This window comes from Pristis pectinata, chromosome 8 (assembly GCF_009764475.1).
Source record: "Pristis pectinata isolate sPriPec2 chromosome 8, sPriPec2.1.pri, whole genome shotgun sequence".
In the NCBI taxonomy this organism is placed as follows: Eukaryota; Metazoa; Chordata; class Chondrichthyes; order Rhinopristiformes; family Pristidae; genus Pristis; species Pristis pectinata.
Window position 1 is genome coordinate 18,178,563 of NC_067412.1, and position 18,518 is coordinate 18,197,080.

The 18,518-nt window shown below is 39.5% G+C and overlaps 1 protein-coding gene across 1 annotated transcript in view; it reads left to right on the forward strand.

Annotated features, from left to right (window-relative positions):
- Window positions 1-1,529: 1,529 nt before the first annotated feature.
- LOC127573580 (bMERB domain-containing protein 1-like) overlaps window positions 1,530-18,518 on the forward strand; it is a 36,169-nt gene continuing 19,180 nt past the window's right edge. Inside the window, exons 1-3 of the mRNA XM_052021939.1 lie at window positions 1,530-1,793; window positions 10,143-10,272; window positions 17,009-17,082. Coding sequence (XP_051877899.1) covers window positions 1,688-1,793; window positions 10,143-10,272; window positions 17,009-17,082 — 310 coding nt within the window. The 5' untranslated portion in view covers window positions 1,530-1,687. The remainder of the gene's footprint in view (window positions 1,794-10,142; window positions 10,273-17,008; window positions 17,083-18,518) is intronic.

Here is an 18,518-nt window from a genome sequence, read left to right on the forward strand (position 1 = left end):
ATCTGGACAGGCACATGAATAGGAAAAGTTTAGAGGGATATGGGCCTAATGCAGGCAAATGGGACAAGCTCAGGAAGATACCTTGTCAGCATGGATGAAGTGGGCTGAAGGGCCTGTTTCTGTGCTGTATAACTCTATGACTCTGTTGGCTATTGCCGATGTTCCGTGGTACATAGTGCGCTTGTACACAACTTGTTGAAGACAAACATGAAGGTGTAGCAAGCGATTAAGAGGGCAAATGCTATATTAGCCTTTATTCCAAAAGGATTTGAATACAAGAGCAAGGATTTCTTATTCCAATTGTACATGGCCTTGGTGAGACTGCACTTGGAGTGTTATATACAATTTTGGTCTCCTTACCTAAGAAAGGAGGTACATGCTGTAAAATAAGGATTCACTAAATTGGTTCCAGGGATGTATGGGAGGGATTTGCCATATAAAGAGAGATTAAGTAGACTGGGATAGTTCTCTCTAGAGTTTAGAAGAATGAGGATATCTCATCAAAATGTACAAAATTCTTAAAGCCTTGTCAGGCTACATGCAGGGAGGCTGTTTCACTTGGCTGAGGGGGAGCAGTTTCGGAATTAGGAGTAGGCCACCTGGGACTGAGATGAAAAGAAATTTCTTCACTGAGAAGGTGGTGAACCTTTATAACTCTTCACCCCAAAGGGCTGTGAACACTCACTTGTTGTGTTCATTCAAAACACACATCAATACATTTTTGGATATTAGGGGAAATCAACGGATTTTGGGGTGGTTAAAAAGTGGCACTGAGGTAGAAGAGAAACTGCTGCCTGGCCTGCTGAGTTCCTCCAGCATCATAGTGTTTTTTTATCAGAGAAGACTAACCATGATCTCAATGAATGGCAGAGCAGGCTCGAAGGATGGGTTATATTTGCTGCTCACATCTGGAGACACATGCTGCAGATGCTGGAAATCTGCAGCAACACACAAAATGCTGGAGGAACTCAGCAGGTCAGGCAGCATCTGTGGAGGGAAATGTTCAGTCGATGCTTCGGGTCGAGACTCTTCACCTGGACCCCGCAGTCTGGATGAAAGGTCTCAACCCAAAATGTCGACTGTCTATTTCCCTCCATAGATGCTGCCTGACCTGCTGAGTTCCTCCAGCGTCTTTGTGTGTTGCAACCTGCTCATGTTTCTTACGTACTTTATGCTCCTGCATTCTTATGACTTTTGTCTTCTGGATGGTTAGTGTAAGGCCCATTGCCCTTGTGTGTTTGGAGTGAAGGGACTAGTGATGGTCTGGAGCTCAGCTTTCAAGTGTGCTCCAAGTATCTCTGTACTGTAACTGGATGAACTTCGATCCGGAGTGGAGGCGATGAAGGTCGGAAAGCTTGTTGTGGTGAGGTGAACTAATGCAGCTAGGAAGAATGGGCAGAGGATTGAGCCGGTGAATGAGCTGGTTTGGACTCTGCTTTGGTGAACATCAGTCAGGAATCTCCGTTTTCCCTGACATTGGGACCCAGCCTGCGAGCTCGACGCATGCGCACTTCCCGAGCAGGCTTCAAGCCACCCCACCTCCACCCGCATCCCCGACCAGCTCCCTTTCACAGCCTTACATCAGCGGGGAGGAGGAGCCCGGAGGGGAGCAGCATGGAGTGAGAGGGGAGAGAGAGACAGAGTGAGGACAGGAGCGGGAACCGAGCCGCAGACAGCGAGCAGAACCATGGAGCTGAAGACATCGCCCTCAGCCTCTCTCGACAGCAGGAGATCGCTGAAGAGCTACGGAGCAGTGGAAGAGACCGAGTGGAGCAGGCTGACCGCGGGGAAAGGCAAGTACTCGCACGGTAGCCGGCGATCACCGCAGGTTACACGTTACTTCTAGATGTGCTTTGATGTAGCAACATAGTAGGACAGATTTGATGCAACATATGCACGATGATGTCTGCAAAAAAATTCGTGCCTGAGTTTTCCAGCAGCCTTTCAACGCTTGGCACCTCTGCTATGCTTCGTGCAGAACCCAGCAGTATTATTTGATCTCAACCGCTGCTCTGACCGCGTTCCCGGGGATAGTTACATTGGGAATAATTATAGACATTACAGATCAGCGCTGTGCCGGCAATGAAAATAGTATGGGAATCCCGAGATAGTTTTCTTGTGTATCAAATGGACTTGACCCAAAGCTCAGATCTGTTTTTGTTCATTGCAATGTAAAAATGCAATTAAAATTCTTTTGTTTAAATATCATTTCTTTACGTGGATTATCTTTGCAACAATAAAGTTTTCAGTGTACATGGGTAGTATGTAGTTTGGCCAAAATGTTTTTATTTTGTGTTGTTTTTTATACGTAATATTCAAACACAAATATTCAAACTTAACTACTGTATATGGTAGTTAAAAAAATCCGGTGGTTGATAAATACTGCCATATATAAGGGGCAATGAATTATGATTGGGTAAATATATTTCAGGTTTACTGCTCGGCTGATTACGAATATGTGAAGAAGCAGTCTTAAAGCTAAATAGTGATAAAATATTTATGGGATTTACAATGAAGTTAAAAGAAAAAAATGCCGGAAAAACAGAGAGTTCATCAGCGTTAGCAAAAAAAGCCAAGGTTATGCTTTATTCTGATTGCTCGTTTGTAGCTCAGTCTATTCAAGCAAGCATAGAAAATTCAAATGACGGACACATACAAATGAATTTCCAAAATCTTATTCCTATAATGTGGTAGTAAATTGGCCAAAGCATCCAACATGTTTAAGAGAGTAGGAAGCAGATCTGAGTCAACAAATATTAACCATTTGAAAAGCTGGCAAGCTTCATGAATAATCCATTTGCACAATAGAATCCCTGAAGGGATCAGTGTAACCCACGCACAATGTACACCGCTTACAACAAATTGTGGATCAACAGTTTTCTTAAATAACATGAATCTTTTTAGAACTATAAAGCAGGATTTTTTCTACTACTGTTGTTTTTCCAATGCAATTGATTTAATAGAACAATGAAATGCAATGCGTGTAATTTAAAATTGCATGTTTAAAATGGTCACCTGGAATAGAAAATAGTGGAGTGCAGTATTCCTGGTGATGGGATGCAATCCATTAAATAAAATGTTAATTGTGAAGTATGTTAAAACTTGGAAATTTTTCCATTTAATTTTACAGGACACACTGCTTATAATGTGCTAGTGAACTTACATCGTATCTCAGAGAAGTGATTCTTGTATAACTTTCTAAAAACTCCATCAGAGTAAAATTCTGTGTAAAACTTTAGGTCTAGTACAGTTGATCTAATATAATGATTTGTATTTGGCTAAGATAATTTTATTTTTATGCTCCCATCAATGTGGTTTGATTCCAACAACATTATAGTAGCTTTTAAGAGGCATTTTTCATAATGTAGCTCCTTTAAGTATCATATCATGCCAATTTTAATATTTTAAATGGCATGATCAATTGTATTGCACAATCCCTCTTGAACAAATGAAATATTTAAGCCTAATATCAATTTGGAATATGATATGAAAAAGTACCCTAAAACCCTGCGAGTTTAATATCATTTTATATCAGGTGAAAATCTCCTTTCTTGTAATATTTTAATATAAGATGCACATTTTTCAATTTGACTATCTAAACCAGAAATATTTCGATACGTAAATAAAATTAAATAATCTTTCACATAACAGGTTGTACACATACACAAACACATGTATGCACATACACACAAATAATAATGAATATTCATAACAAATCCAAAGAATACGCTTGTAAAATCTAATTAAATCACTGTTAAGTACAATGCTGATAACATTTCTTACTCATCTCCCACAATAGTAACACATAAAAATAAAACTGAAATAGTTTGTATGATGAGCCATATTTATCTTCTGAAGAATAGTTTGCATTTTTCTGACACGGTCATCTTTATAAAAACAGCTTTCTGAATTGTGCTTCCCATTTAATTTCATAAAAATGGGATTTTGTTGAAACTTCTTACAATTTGATAATGAACTTTATATTAGGTGTCACCTGGCAAGTGTTTTCTGTATGGCTTCCTAAAAACCCTTATTAGAACAAAATTAAGTATAAAGCTTTGGATATAGAATGCAATAGATCACAGTTCAGAATGAAGTGAAGAGTCAGGCAAGTCGCTTCATTACTTCAAAAAGCAGCTGAATTGCCACTTTTGGTAGAGATGTTTTCTTGCCCAGATCTTGCATCACCCTTCTGTGGAGAAGCATTTTATTAAGGTACATACTTATGACTGGGCGAGTAGGTATTAGTAACTTGAACTTGACCAGACAGGGCAAAACTGCAAAATATGCAAAAAACAAAATATTCAGAAATTTATAGTAAATAGTGAGGATAGAAACAGATTCCAAGAGGACAAATGAAACCAGGTAGATGGATAGTAGGCAACAAACAGCAGAGAGATAAGTGAAGTTATACTTTGTGACAGGAAGTTTGAAGAGAAGCAATATAAACTAAATCTTAAGGTTTTATAAAGCCCCATACGAGGACTTGTGTCCAGCTCTGGCAGCACTCTTTAGGAAGGGTATTAAGGCCCTGGAGAAGGTACAGTGAGCTTCACTAGGATGATACCAGGGATGAAAGACTTTGGTTAAGTGGAGAAACAGAGAAACTGGGATTGTTCCCCAATGACTAGAGAAAGTAAAAGGAAAATTTGATTGTGGTGTTCAAAATCATGGAGGACTTTGATAAAGTAGATTAAAAAATGTTTTCAGTGGCAGATAGGTGACTGAATCAAAGATAATTAGGAAAAGAAGCAGAGGTGACATGTTTTTAACTGTTATGGTCTGGATGCAGTCCCAAAAAGAGCAGTAGAAACGGATTCAATAATAACATTTCCAAAAAGAATTGGATAAGTACTTGAAAAGGAAAAAGAAGTACCTGGCTATGTAGAAAGAACAAAAGAGTGGATAGTCTTTTGAAGAGCCAGCACATCTATGATGGGCAGATTCGTCTTCTTTGGTTTTGCATTGTTCCATGATTGATGTGTCCTAACAATCAAAAAACACAAGATCAATGTAAAAAGTATGACACAGTAGCTATTACAGAAGGTTTTCTATAAACTGACCATGATTGGGAACTAACTATACCAAACTGCATGAACTTTTAACAGGAAGGGAAATATGGAGTATAGGAAGGTTATTTCCACAATAGAAAGACGGACTTCAGTGAGGGTTAACAGGGAGTGGAAAGTGAGAATTAAGAAAAATCAATGGCTGCAAGAGTTATGTAGGAACTGTCTACAGACCCATAGAGTAGTGTTGAGATGAGAAGATCCATATATACAAAACTCAGAAAAACATGTAGCGGGAATAATTTTGTATAATGCAAACTTTAACATTAATAGTATTAAGAGAATAGTGTAGTTCAAGCTGTAAAGGAGAGAATTGATGGCATACATTCACAATGTGTCAGAGCCAAATGTTTTAGAACAGTGAAAAAAGCCACACTGGATTTAGCGATGAATCATAGGATAGACCCATTTCAGCAGCAAAGCAACTAGAATTAATTTACTATCTGATGGTGAGGAAACTTCTTGCAATTGTAACTATGATAAATTTGATATTAGATTTGAAAGGACAAAGATGAGTCACAAATCAAGTTTTAAAAATTTAGTTCAACAAATTTCGAAGAACTGAGGAGTCATTGAGTTGCAGAGTCATAGAGCAATACAGCGCGGAAACAGGCCCTTCAGCCCAACTCCTCCATGCTGACCAAGATGCCCATCTCAGCTAGTCCCATTTGCCCATGTTTGTCCCATATCCCTCTAAACTGAGGAAGACATTGAATGCAGCAAATTGGGCAGAGCTGTGAAGTTAATGGATAAGCCAGAGGATCTATCCTGGATCCAACATTGATGCTATCATGAAGAAGGCACACCAGCGGCTCTACTTCATTAGGAGTTTGAGGATATTTGGTATGTCACCAAAGACTTTCAAATTTCTACAGATGTACAGTGGAGAGCATTCTGACTGGTTGCATCACTGCCTAGTATGGAGGCTCCAACGTGCAGGATCAAAAGAGGCTGCAGAGGGTTGTAGACTCAGCCAGCTCCATCACGAGCACTACCCTCCCTGCCATCGAGGACATCCTCAAGAGGCAGTGCTTCGAGATGGTGGCATCCATCATTAAGGACCCTCGCCATCTGGGACATGCCCTCTTTACGTTACTACCATTGGGGAGGAGGTACAGGAGCCTGAAGACCCACACTTAACATTTCAGGAACAGCTTCTTCCCCTCTGCTATCAGATTTCTGAATGGTCCAAGAACGCTTGAACACAACCTCAGTTGCCCTCCTCCCACACCATTTATTTATTTATTTATTTAAATTTGTGAATTATAGTAATTTTTATGTCTTGCACTGTATTTCTGCCACAAAACAAATTTCATGATATATGTCAGTGATAATGAACCTGATTCTGAAATATGTGTTTTTCCTGTATACTTGTGCAGTTGCAACAGAGAGTTTCCTATTCTTTATCCTCAGTAAAGTCTGATGATTCTCACAGTAAGAATTATGCATTTGGCTTAATTGAACTTTTAAGATGACTTTTGAATAACAAGTGATTAACTATGCAATGTGTTGATCACATTAGATTTATGAAATCCTACCTTGATATTTCATAAGTTTATTTAACCAAATTTTTTTTTTAACAAATGCCACACCAATCTTACATGTTGACAAGTTTAATATTATTTCTTGGTTTCTGTTGTAATTCTTGCATCCATGATTACACTCAGCGTATTGAATCTGCACCTTGCTTTTAGTTTGTTTCCTACTTGTATGTACAAAGCTTGGTTTCTATTCATACTTTGCTCCAATTGCAAGTTTTATGTAAATTTTATATTTAAGGATCAGTGAAGAACAAAGAATTCAATTAAAAAAGTGAAAATAATTTTATATTCCACAAACAAGGTTAACAGCTTCAAAGCTGGCATTAAAAGTACCTTTTTTAGCTTGAGGATATTTTATAATTTAATATCTGTACTGTTAATATAGGTTTTACATTTCAATTGTCCGATTATTTTATTAGTATTGAAATGAATGTAAAATGCCTCATTTTGCTTTTAATCGACAACACCATTTTACATGTGGCGCTGTTGAAGTGCTCATCGCCATTTAGTGCCTTTGTTTTTATGCAAAGTGTTTTCATTGAGCATTTACAACATGAGGATACAATTTCAGCTGCACATATTCTCTGAGTAGCCTAATCCCGAGCAATGCTTTTCTCTCCAACTCAAAGGCTGATAAGCTGAATATGAAGAAATTACTAACGGGCAAGTGCATCATGATGCTATAAGGTCAGAATGCCTCAGAGGGCTATGCATTTAATAAATTACTTCCAAAGTCTTGTCACTGTTTTTATGTTGACAAATACAGTAGCAGGTGTTCTGGATAGCGAGATCCTACTGGCAACAAATAGAATGTGTGGTGAGGGAGAAATGTTGCCAAAGGCATCGGCTAATTTCTGTACCTTTTCACAATAAAGCTTTGAGGCACTACAACATTAGTGCAACTGCTGATGGCTTATTGGAGAATAATGGCTACGTTGTCAATGATTTTATGTCCATTAACATTGTGTACTGATGCTCTATCTAAAGTCCTATTGGTGAAGAATTTGCCTGAACATTAAAGATGAAGACTGAGAAATCATATCAAGCTGTGGAACATTTATATGTGCTGTGTGATGCAATTTCAATACAACAGAACTGTAAAGAAAAATCAGGGATTTACTGTGAGCTCCACAGAGTCTATGGTTTTCCTGCTGGATACTTAACGTATTAAATTTGTTGAGGGAAGGAAGAGCTCATTCATTCGTAGAGGCATCCAAAGTGTGTGATGCTTGCCTAGATAATACATGATTTTGGTCTATTTAGGTGTGGCCTGCAGATGGTGGTGGCCACTCCAGCAAAAGGAAGTTTTCATAAATGTTTCTGAGTTCCACTTTGTTGTTACTTAAAGGGGTTTGCCAATGGAAACTGGTGCTGGGAACCTGTTTCCCTGTGGTCACCAGCCCCAACCCTCCCAGTCCTGAATCTAGTCTGGCCAAAAATCAAAATCCCAATCTCCCCTCTGAACCCCTACCTCTCCATCCCAATCCCCAGGATGACTGCTTTAATCATCATCACACTTATTTCTGATCGGGTTGGAGGCTTGGTTCATGTGCATTATGAAATTCCATAGCAACTGGAGCTCAAATAAAATGTTCATTGAATTGCTGTATCTTTCCTACCTCCCAAGTAATTTCCAGGCATAAGCCTGTCTTGGACATCTAATCCAAATAGGGTACCTTCAACAAAGCAGCATTCCCTCAGTAATGTATTAAAGACTCAGCCCAGCTTGTGTGCTGATGTAGACTTGAATCTCCCGACATAGAGGCAGGCATTAACAGCTCAGTCCATCTAATGCTGACCACTTAAGCAAGTTCTGAAATTCCATCATTAATGATAGATTTAGAGGAATTTTAGAAATGCCACAATTAGTGAAATGAATGGTTGCAAACTCAATTTAAACCCAAACACCTGAGAGGAAGCCGTCCAGAAATTTCCTGCAGTGAGATCAGGGAGGGAGGCTGTAAATTTGTCAGCTGCTGCTGATTTATGCAGATAAAAATTGGAAAATGCAGACAGTGAGCATAGTGGGGAATTGGGTTCCCAGGGCAGAGGCGCTGAAGTAACAACCTACTCACCCCTCTTCAATCCTGGGGGAGGTTCAGTGAATGGAAATATAACCTCTTAATTAAACTTTAATCTATAATCAAGACTTTGTATTAAACACCAAGGTCATGCTGAAATACTCACAAGCTCATAACTGAAAAATTAAAAATAAAACTAATTTTGTGAATAAATAGAACAAGAACTGACTTGGTTCTTTTGTGATTCTGAGGCAGGTGAAATGCTCCCATCACAATTTTATGGCAACCAATTTGTCTGATTAAAACATAATAATGCCACAGAATGTTATTTAATTTTCCCTCTTTACACGGATCTTGGAGCAAGGGTCTGTTTCTGTGCAGTATAACTCTAAGAATCCATGACAATAAATCACACTGCTGTCTGGCCTTCGGAGCTCTCATTACCATATTGCAAAGTTCCTTTGCTGAACAGCACTAGCATGCTGGCTTGAAAATTGGCCTCACGGGCAACCAGGATTGTTCGGTGCATTTCCTAAATATTTGGTAGAGGTAAGAACAGGTAGCAGTCAGTGGCCTATCATTGCCCTCCTCCCTGCAGCATCTGGAAAGTGCCCATGTAAATACTGAGAGAATACTCTTTATTGGAGGATAGATGCCCTCAAGAGGAGATAAGTTAAAAAAAACTCATGCACAAACTTCTTTCTGTAGCTTCTTCTTCTTAGGGAGTTGCCTGGGATTGTGGATGATTTGCTTCCATTCAAATTCTGATGGGTGAAAGATGCCTGTGCATATTCTGCACACCAGTTACCACATGGACTTGATAGAGCAAGGTGTTAGTACAATGGCAAGGAGGTTTGTGGATTGTAGACCAGGATCTGCTGCATGAAACTAGAACACATATGTGGGCATGTGGACATGTACACAAGCAACAGAAATGCACCCTGGCTACAAGCACACTCTCACACAATCTTGTCCACACTGTTTTCCTCAGCCCTCCTCCCTCACACCACCCTCCCCACTTTGCCTTGATAGTGAATAAGCCTCCACGCTCTCCCTGGTACAAAATTCTAAATCCCCTGGATGAAGAAGTATCTTCTCATTTCAGTTCCTAATGGGGCTGGTTGACAGCAAAATAACCTAATGCTACTGTTCACTTGGAAGATAACGGCAGCATTATAGACTAGACGAATACATGAACTGTGGTACCTGAACCTGGAAATATAGCCTTTATAGTTAATTTGAAATTTAGAATCTAACAGAGCAAGAAAATGATTACATCAATCTAATAATGATTAATATTTCTCAAAAGAATGGCTTGCTTAAGTAAATCAGAATGTGCTGTTAGAAACTAATTATATGCAAATTGGGGGAATGATTTTGTTTTAGTGTCACTCAGTATTAGTGAACTAGTGGTTTGTAAAGCTACAGCAAAGATTATTTTGATTGATGAAAAAAGCTGTAACTTGTAATTTTCACAGTTTATCTGATGTGGCTTCACTTTATCTCCACAGTTGCAGATCAGCTTGACATTATCTCCATGGCCGATTTGACTATGACACCAGATGAAATTGAAATGGAAATGGCACGGATTCAGCGACTTCGGGAGGTGCTGGTCAGGAGGGAATCAGAGCTCCGATTTATGTAGGTATTTGGGTATCTGATTCACCATGAAACTCTGCTTAGTGAGTTATTTCTACAGATGAACCACAACTGTTGGTCTTGATCATGGAAAAGTTAACACCTTTATGCCGCACCATCTTAATAATATTTGGTTCAGTTCAATGAGATTTTTTGGTTTTTATTGAATCAGGCAAAATTGCTTAATTTCTGTTATTAAAAAAAACTTCAACAAGTTGTATTCATTTTCAGCTTCTTTTGATGTTAAAAGCAAAAGAAATAGGAACAGAAACTTTCAGATTAAATCCTTGAACTGGTTTAATGTACAACAAAGCACATAGGTATTGACAAGGCTAAAGACTCCAACTCAATGATAGGAAATGATATTCACAAATAAGTAGGAAACAGGAAGGTGGGAAAAGGTTGAATTAAAAGTTGAGTTAGGCCTGGAATGTAAGAATTTATGAACTGGAAAAGGATCATTGAACATAACTTTATTCTGTCAAGCCATGTGCAGTTTGCTCTAGAGAAACAAAGGACTGCAGATGCTGGAATCTAGATGAAAAACACGATGATGTTGGAGGAACTCAGCAGGCCAGGCAGCACCTGTGGAGAAAAGCGGGCAGTCAACGTTTTGGGTCAGAACCCTTCTTCAGGACGGAGCAGTTTGCTCTGACGGACATAATCAATTATTAGCTAACTACTAACTTGAACCAACATACACTTGGTCAACTGTGCTAAGGTCCTCTCAACACACTTTTCCACAGATGTTATTCTGTGTGAATGAAGGAGGAGGAGGTGGCATAGTAGGAGGATGCTGTTGATCTTCCCAAGTAGAATGAATTACTTATGGCAAATGTCCAAAGTCAAGAACACTGTTACCTGGGGTTGCCTTTGAATCCATATATACATTTCCTCAGTTTAGTGATCATTTAAGTAAGGGCGCTACAAACGTAAAAACCAACTCACTGGGCTACTGAATAAAAGATTACTGCAGAATAGTCATGTTTCTCCCCCATGTTATTAAATATACAAATATTAATAGCAATGGTGAGTTTAGAGAAAATATTTTTTTCTTAGAACTCTATTGGTCACTACCCTCCTATAATTTTCATTTTAACCTCAATGAAAATTTGTTCATATATGTATATAACCTTCTAATTGTTCATGTGGAAATAACATGTTTAATCATCACCATCCTACCTGTAATAGAAGTTATGAAATATTTTCTGGCACACTGCTTGTGGGAGTCAGTGGCTCATTGCATTTCATCATATTACCAAACATTCACCCATTTGTCATAAACAATGTGGGCTTCAAGTTTTGAATTTATAAAATAAAATGATTCACAAGTAGTTATCTATGTGTGAATTTTATATCTTTCTGAGGCTTTCAATAAAAATAATTGCCTCTTTGTCTGCTTGACAAGAGCTATACACGAAAGATGAGCTCCAAATGATGGAGGAGAGATTTTCTTGATTGCTTTAAAATTTCTATCCAGTTACCTTCCCTTTGCAGGCCTGTTCCCAATGGGAGCCTGTTGCCATAGAGAAAGGCAGGAAACATGAGCACAATTTCATCATCTGGTTTCCACGGAAGCAATGCCTTAGAAATGTGAAACCCCATATAGCTCAAAATACTGAAAAATAATATAGCTCAAAAAAAGGATGAGTTTTGCCAAATATCAACAGCCATGAAGGCCTACAGTCAATTAGCAGAATGCTATTGAGAAAGTATTGTGAAAACCTCATTGAGAAAGTAAATTGCTCAGGCGATAAAATGAGTCACTTTTATCTCAACCATTTTGTGATTTTGCCAGAGCTCATTATAAAACATGACAGCAAACAAACAAAAACAGATTCCATTTAGAAATACATTTGAAATAGTAAGCAGTCCCTTGGTGCTTAATATTGTTCTCAGGAAGCCTCAGGAAGTACAGATATCATGATAAGAAGATGCATCTGCTGATTTCTACTCTTGTGCTGCAATTCAATCCTCTCTGGCCTCACTGTGCGATGGAAATCATCCTGGAAGTTCACTAGTTGCATTTAAGTGAGGAAACAGCAGAGGACCCAGGGAAATCCTTGCTGTTCATTGGGAATGTGAAATGTTCAAATATCTCTGACAAACCACAAGGAGAACTTAGGTCCTAAGTAAAGAGAATTTTAAAGAGAGTTTATTCCCATTGTTTTTCTTGTAATATGACTTGAGGTGCTTCCTGTTTTCTAGCTCAGTGGATCAGAACTTTCTCCGGCTCATCAGCTGGCAGGACCAATCAGCAGGAAGTATTGGAACCTTTTCCAGAGGGAAGTTTCTGCCAGTTTCTTCCCAACTGATAATTATTAACCATTCTTGCCAATGAGATCCGTTTTGTAATTGGCAGTGTTCTCACAGAAGGCAAAAAAGAGTTGCCAACAGTCATTGTCAGGTGTTTAGGTCAAGAACATTACTAAATCCAATGACAAGTAAGCAACTTTGGGCACTAGGAAGGATTTATAAAGCTGTGGATTTTTAAAAAAAATTTTATTTACAGCGTGGTAACAGGCCCTTCCGGCCCAACGAGTCCGCGCTGCTCATTTTAAACCCATATTAACCTACCTGTACGTCTTTGGAATGTAGGAGGAAACCGGAGCACCCGGAGGAAACCCACGCAGACACGGGAGCACGTACGAACTTCTTATAGACAGCGACGGGAATTGAACCTCGATCGCTGGCGCTGCAATAGCGTCGCGCTAACCGCTAGTTGTGTATAAGCTTCCTTTCGTGCTGGCATGATTACAATTTCTATTAGTGTATTTTAAATTTTTAAAGCTTGAATTGATCATTCCAGTACATCTGATATCTGAAGGGCTCACTGAAGTGCTTTGGTTTGATTACTTCATGTAAATTGGTAACAAATGAAGAACTTGGTTTGGAATTACCTAGATTTCTGGATTACCTAGGCATATGCTGCAATAAGCAATGAGTCTATAACATGCTGTAAGGTTCCCATTTTTACCTTAACATCTGAATTTGCTATTTGTTGGGAGACCAGATTGTTAAACAAATGCTGTGTTCCTTAAACTAATAAACTATTTCAGAGGGGGTGACAAATTCTCGCAGTACAATCTCTACTACAATCAGCAGAACATAAAGAAACATTCTGAATTAATGGGGCCAATCAGCAGGTTGATGGTGAACCAGTGAAGCTTTTTTCTCTTCCTTCCACCACTGATTCACTGTTTGACCTCATTGCATGGGAATACTGTCCATGTGTATAATGGGTTTGCCAATGTACAGATTTGTCAGCACCTTTTAGCGACAACGCAAAGAGCTTATGTCATCTCTTTTAAAAATTTTTAAAAGGCATATGGAAGAGAGCAAACTGGCTATTAATGGTGCGATATTATTGCACTTCATTTGCAATGTATCAGCATGGCCAGGTTCAGTTGTCTCAAAGGACATTGACCCAGAGTTTGCTGGAGTCTGCCCCATTTGTTACAAGATATCTTTCATTCTTCAGTTTGAAATTCATGGCATTCCCTTTAGAACTGTACCCTTTATATTGCCTTTCTTTGTTCTTTCTACAAAAATGTGTCTCTTCTGGAAGAGGTGGAACACATAACAGTTCTGTAGTGGAAGAGGCATTGGTCCCACTGCTAAATTCATGCAGCTGCACTTTATTTGGGCATTGCAGACAGATGTGTAAATGCATTATATTAGACTATATCTGAGAGCAGTCCTTGAGGCACTTTATTTACATTTTACTAATATTAGACAGATTTATCTCTGATGGGAGGTGAGCTTGTTGTGGTAACGTAGAGCAAGGGTACCTCTAAGAACTGAGTGTATCACATGGTTTGACTAAGAGTTTACTGTCTTTGATAAGTGATGATCCATTGATAGCTGTACCTCTTATTTGCCTTCGCAAACAACAAAACTTAAAGAGCTGATAGACACTGCAGCATCTGGGATGAGTTGTAAGACGTCACATGTGAGATCAGAGGAGTAGGATGTTCCCCTGACTACTTGGGCCCTCCGGAAGCCTCGTCCAACATCTCCCCTGACACTATTCTGAAGGCAGCTTCCAGCAAAGGAGGTGGTCTGAGTCTGAAGACTTCAGTCAGGCAAGCTGCCCTTACAGCAGTGATCAGCAATACCACTAAGTATAATTACAAGGCGTGAGAATCAATAGCTATGATTCATTGGGTCACATGCTTTGGGTGGCCTGCTGGTAGTGCAATGGTGAGTCTCTATTAGGAAGCAGCTACTTCCTTAAAGAATAAAAATCCACGTAATAGTCACCGATGGTCATGAGTAATAGAAATGACTCTGAATGAACTCATGCACTTACAATAAAGCAATGATGTCAAGTAAATATTCTCACTGGAAATTCAGATCTTACTCAAGGGATATGTAATTTATTCTCTTATAGGCCCTCTGCCCATCAGCTATGCACTAGGTTTTACATCCTTCCTCCAAGGAAGCCAATTTTAGCACCTCAGTCACTAATGACCTAGATCAGCCAATGCTTTATTGTAACTGGGACCTTGTGGATCATATGACTTCGTACTTGTGTAGTGCCTTTATAATCTAAATTACCAGGGGACCTTATGATATACTTCTTTAATTTTTTTATGCATGAAATAAAATTGAATTAAATGCTCAATGATTTTTTTTATTGAAATGACACATAAATATCAGATTGAAAAACTAAAGCGATTACGTCATCATAGCTAATAAACTAGAGCTAGTGACTGCAGTAACTCAGAGATATCACACCTCCTGAGCATATTGCTGTGATAATGCTGGAGACCCAGCTGCTCAACTAATGATGGTGACGCGTGACATGAGTGATTAAATAACTAGTTAGGCCGGCGCCACGCTCCTGATGATGGAGTGAGTGCAAATCTAAGGACATTCTAACACCTCCAGGCAAAGTTAAAAGATTGCTCTCTATCAAAGTACTGTACTGAAAAGATGCAAGTTCCACTTGGATTATTAAATTAGATTTCCACTGAGTTAATCACTTCAACTGAGAACAAACTCTTGAGGCAACTCCATTTCTCATGAAATCACAATGATTCCACTAAAATGTGTAAGAGTTTCCATTACTCTCGAGGTGATGTGAAGCTAATAAACCCGCGGCAACCGAGTGCTGGAGGATTAAACAGCTGCCAAGCCAATACAAAGTTCTGGAGTTAATTGGATATTTAAAGACAAGGGTCTGTGCATGCTCATCAATATAAATTTGATCTAAAATTATTTTAATATTAGCTGATATTTCATGTAGATTGTGCGACTGACTACAATAACCCCATGGCCTGGGAGTCACCACACACAATTAACCTCTGTCGTTTTTGTGTAACTCATGCCAACTTCATGCTGTTTGCTGATTAGGATAATTGTTATAAAAAATCAACAAAATTGCAGACGCTCGAAATCTGATACAAAACAGAAAATGTTGCAAACACTTCGACAAAGGATAACAAACCTGAAAATGTAAAGTGTTTCTCTTTCCACAGATGCTGGCTGATCTGTTGACTGTTTCCAGCATTTTCTGTTTTGAGAATGATTGTTGTATCCAGCCAGCTTGAACTTACTGTTTGTAGGATGAACATCATCACAGGAGAAGTATTTTGTATGGTTAGCATGGTTTAAAGTTCTTTTAAAGGAGAAGTGAGTTGTGCTAGCAGCTGGAGCTGGAGCTGGTACAGCTGCTGGAGCTGGTACAGCAGCTGGTGCTGGAGCTGGTACAGCAGCTGGTGCTGGAGCTGGTACAGCTGCTGGAGCTGGAGCTGGTACAGCTGCTGGAGCTGGTACAGCTGCTGGTGCTGGAGCTGGTACAGCTGCTGGAGCTGGAGCTGGTACAGCTGCTGGAGCTGGTGCTGGAGCTGGTACAGCTGCTGGTTCTGGTACAGCTGCTGGAGCTGGAGCTGGTACAGCTGCTGGAGCTGGTACAGCTGCTGGTGCTGGAGCTGGTACAGCTGCTGGAGCTGGAGCTGGTACAGCTGCTGGAGCTGGTGCTGGAGCTGGTACAGCTGCTGGAGCTGGTGCTGGTACAGCTTCTGGTGCTGGTACAGCTGTGGAGCTGGTGCTGGAGCTGTTACAGCTGCTGGAGCTGGAGCTAGAGGTCAAGCTGAAGCTGGTGCTGGAGCTGGAGCTGGTGATGGAGCTGGTACAGCTGCTGGAGCTGGTGCTGGTGCTCGAGATTGCTCCTCAGTCACCTTCTACTTATCTCTCCTGCAGGCAGATCAGCTGGGATCACCAAGTATCCAGCATCCTTTCTCCTCTCGTCAAAACCACCGTTTGCACCATTCAGTCTCCTTTGGTCTCCACCCAATCACAGACATCTGTTCTCTCCATCCCTCCCATTGTCCACAACTTAAAACATGCTTTTTTTTAACTTTTCCTGGTTCTGATGAAAGGACACTGACCTGAAACTTTTACCCTGTTTTTCTCTCCTGCCTGACCTGCTGAAAATTTCCAGCATTTTCTGTTCTTATTTTGAAGTGGAAAATTGGGAATGGGATTTGAACCTGTATTTTTCTGAAGCATGAGTGCTATCACTGGGCTAGTTGAAAGGAAATTACTGTTTCTTTTCACTGTTCTTGAATTCCAAAATGTAAGTCAGAAATAGTTTGCATTAAACTATTCATTCACTCTCAGATTCCAGGATGAAGTTAAAGTGTCCACAAATTATAAAAAATGTTGAATATTTCATTTTCTGATTTTTTAAAATCTATTTTAAATGATTAATAACACTTATGTTGTTTTGCAGGATGGACGACTTTCAGTTGTGTAAAGAAATAATGAACTTAAAGCAGGAGCTACAGAAATTAGTCTCAATTCCAGGTAATTTGATGCTTTAAATCTCCAACAGTCTTCAGGAATCTTTGTTTTTTTTAAATTTCCGTTCAACCACTGTGTAATCGTAAGGAATTGAAAGCTTGGCAACAGTGAGTTGATTTCTGCTCTAACAAATTTCCCTTGGGCTCTTGGATTCCTGTGTGCATTCTGAGCTGTTGACAACTAGATATATCAGACTGGTCACTTGTACTTAAGCTGCAGTATACTGTTATAAAATGCAGTGGAGTTCTTTGATTGAATGGCTGTAGTATTTTATAATATTAATACAAAAGAAGGAAAATGCAGTTGATGAAATTTGTGCAAAGCCTTTTCTGTCACCCAGGAAAACAGGAACAGTGTCCAGTGAGAAATAAGATGAGGCAGCAAATGATGTGATAATATAGCTACTTGTGAGGTGATGGCATCAATGTGGCAGCAGATATCCAGGGAAAATAACTCCTGATGTTTTGAAGAAAATGGAAGACATTTAATTATGTTTTATTTTATAAGTAATAACTTAAAAACACAATGTATTGTTCTGTCACTATATTGCTCCCGATGGAACAGAATACATTGCCAATGGCAAAATATTATGAAGCAACAACAATCATTTACACAATCTCAATCATTGCTCTTCACATTTTGAATTCTGGAATGAATGAGCAGGAACGATTTATGTTCATCCAACAATACTAGATGGGCCTGTACAAAATCCCTGTCTTTGCACATGACTGAAAGAGAAGTTATAGAGTCCTAAAGAAATACAGCATAGAAACAGGCCCTTTGGCCCACCAAGTCTGTGATGACCATCAGCTACCCATTTACACGAATCCTACATTCATCCCTTTTTCTTCTTCTTCGCACATTCTTATCAGCTGCCCCCAGGTTCTACCACTCACCTACATAAAGGGCAATTTACTGTGGCCAATTAAACTACCGACCCACGTGGCTTTAGGATGTGAGAGGAAACTGAAGCACTTGGAGGAAATCTATACAGTCACAGGGAGAACGTGCAAACTCCACACAGATAGCACTCGAGGTCAGGATTGAACCTCTGGCGCTGTGAGGCCCAGTCACTCTTGGATCAAATGAAAGCATAGTAAATTCAGGGGTGCATTTAGCCAGAGGACTTGATGTCTCCATTTCAATGGTTGTTTTATTCCTAAAGAAAATACTGACATTATAGTTCATTTTATGGAATTACTTCTTCGTAATGTTGTGGTCTTTGGGAATAAATTGTGTTTATTGTCTAAATGTAGGTACTAGCAGTGTTTGTTTTATGATCTCTGAGAAAATATAGGCCCTGATTTGGAATCTGGGCGGTAATCTTGGCTGCAAGATCCAAAGCATACGTCAATTTCCCCCATGTCGAGAGGCCCAAGCGATTTTTAAGTGGTGCTTCTTAAAAAATTTGTTGAACATAGACTCCTGGTCAGCACCAG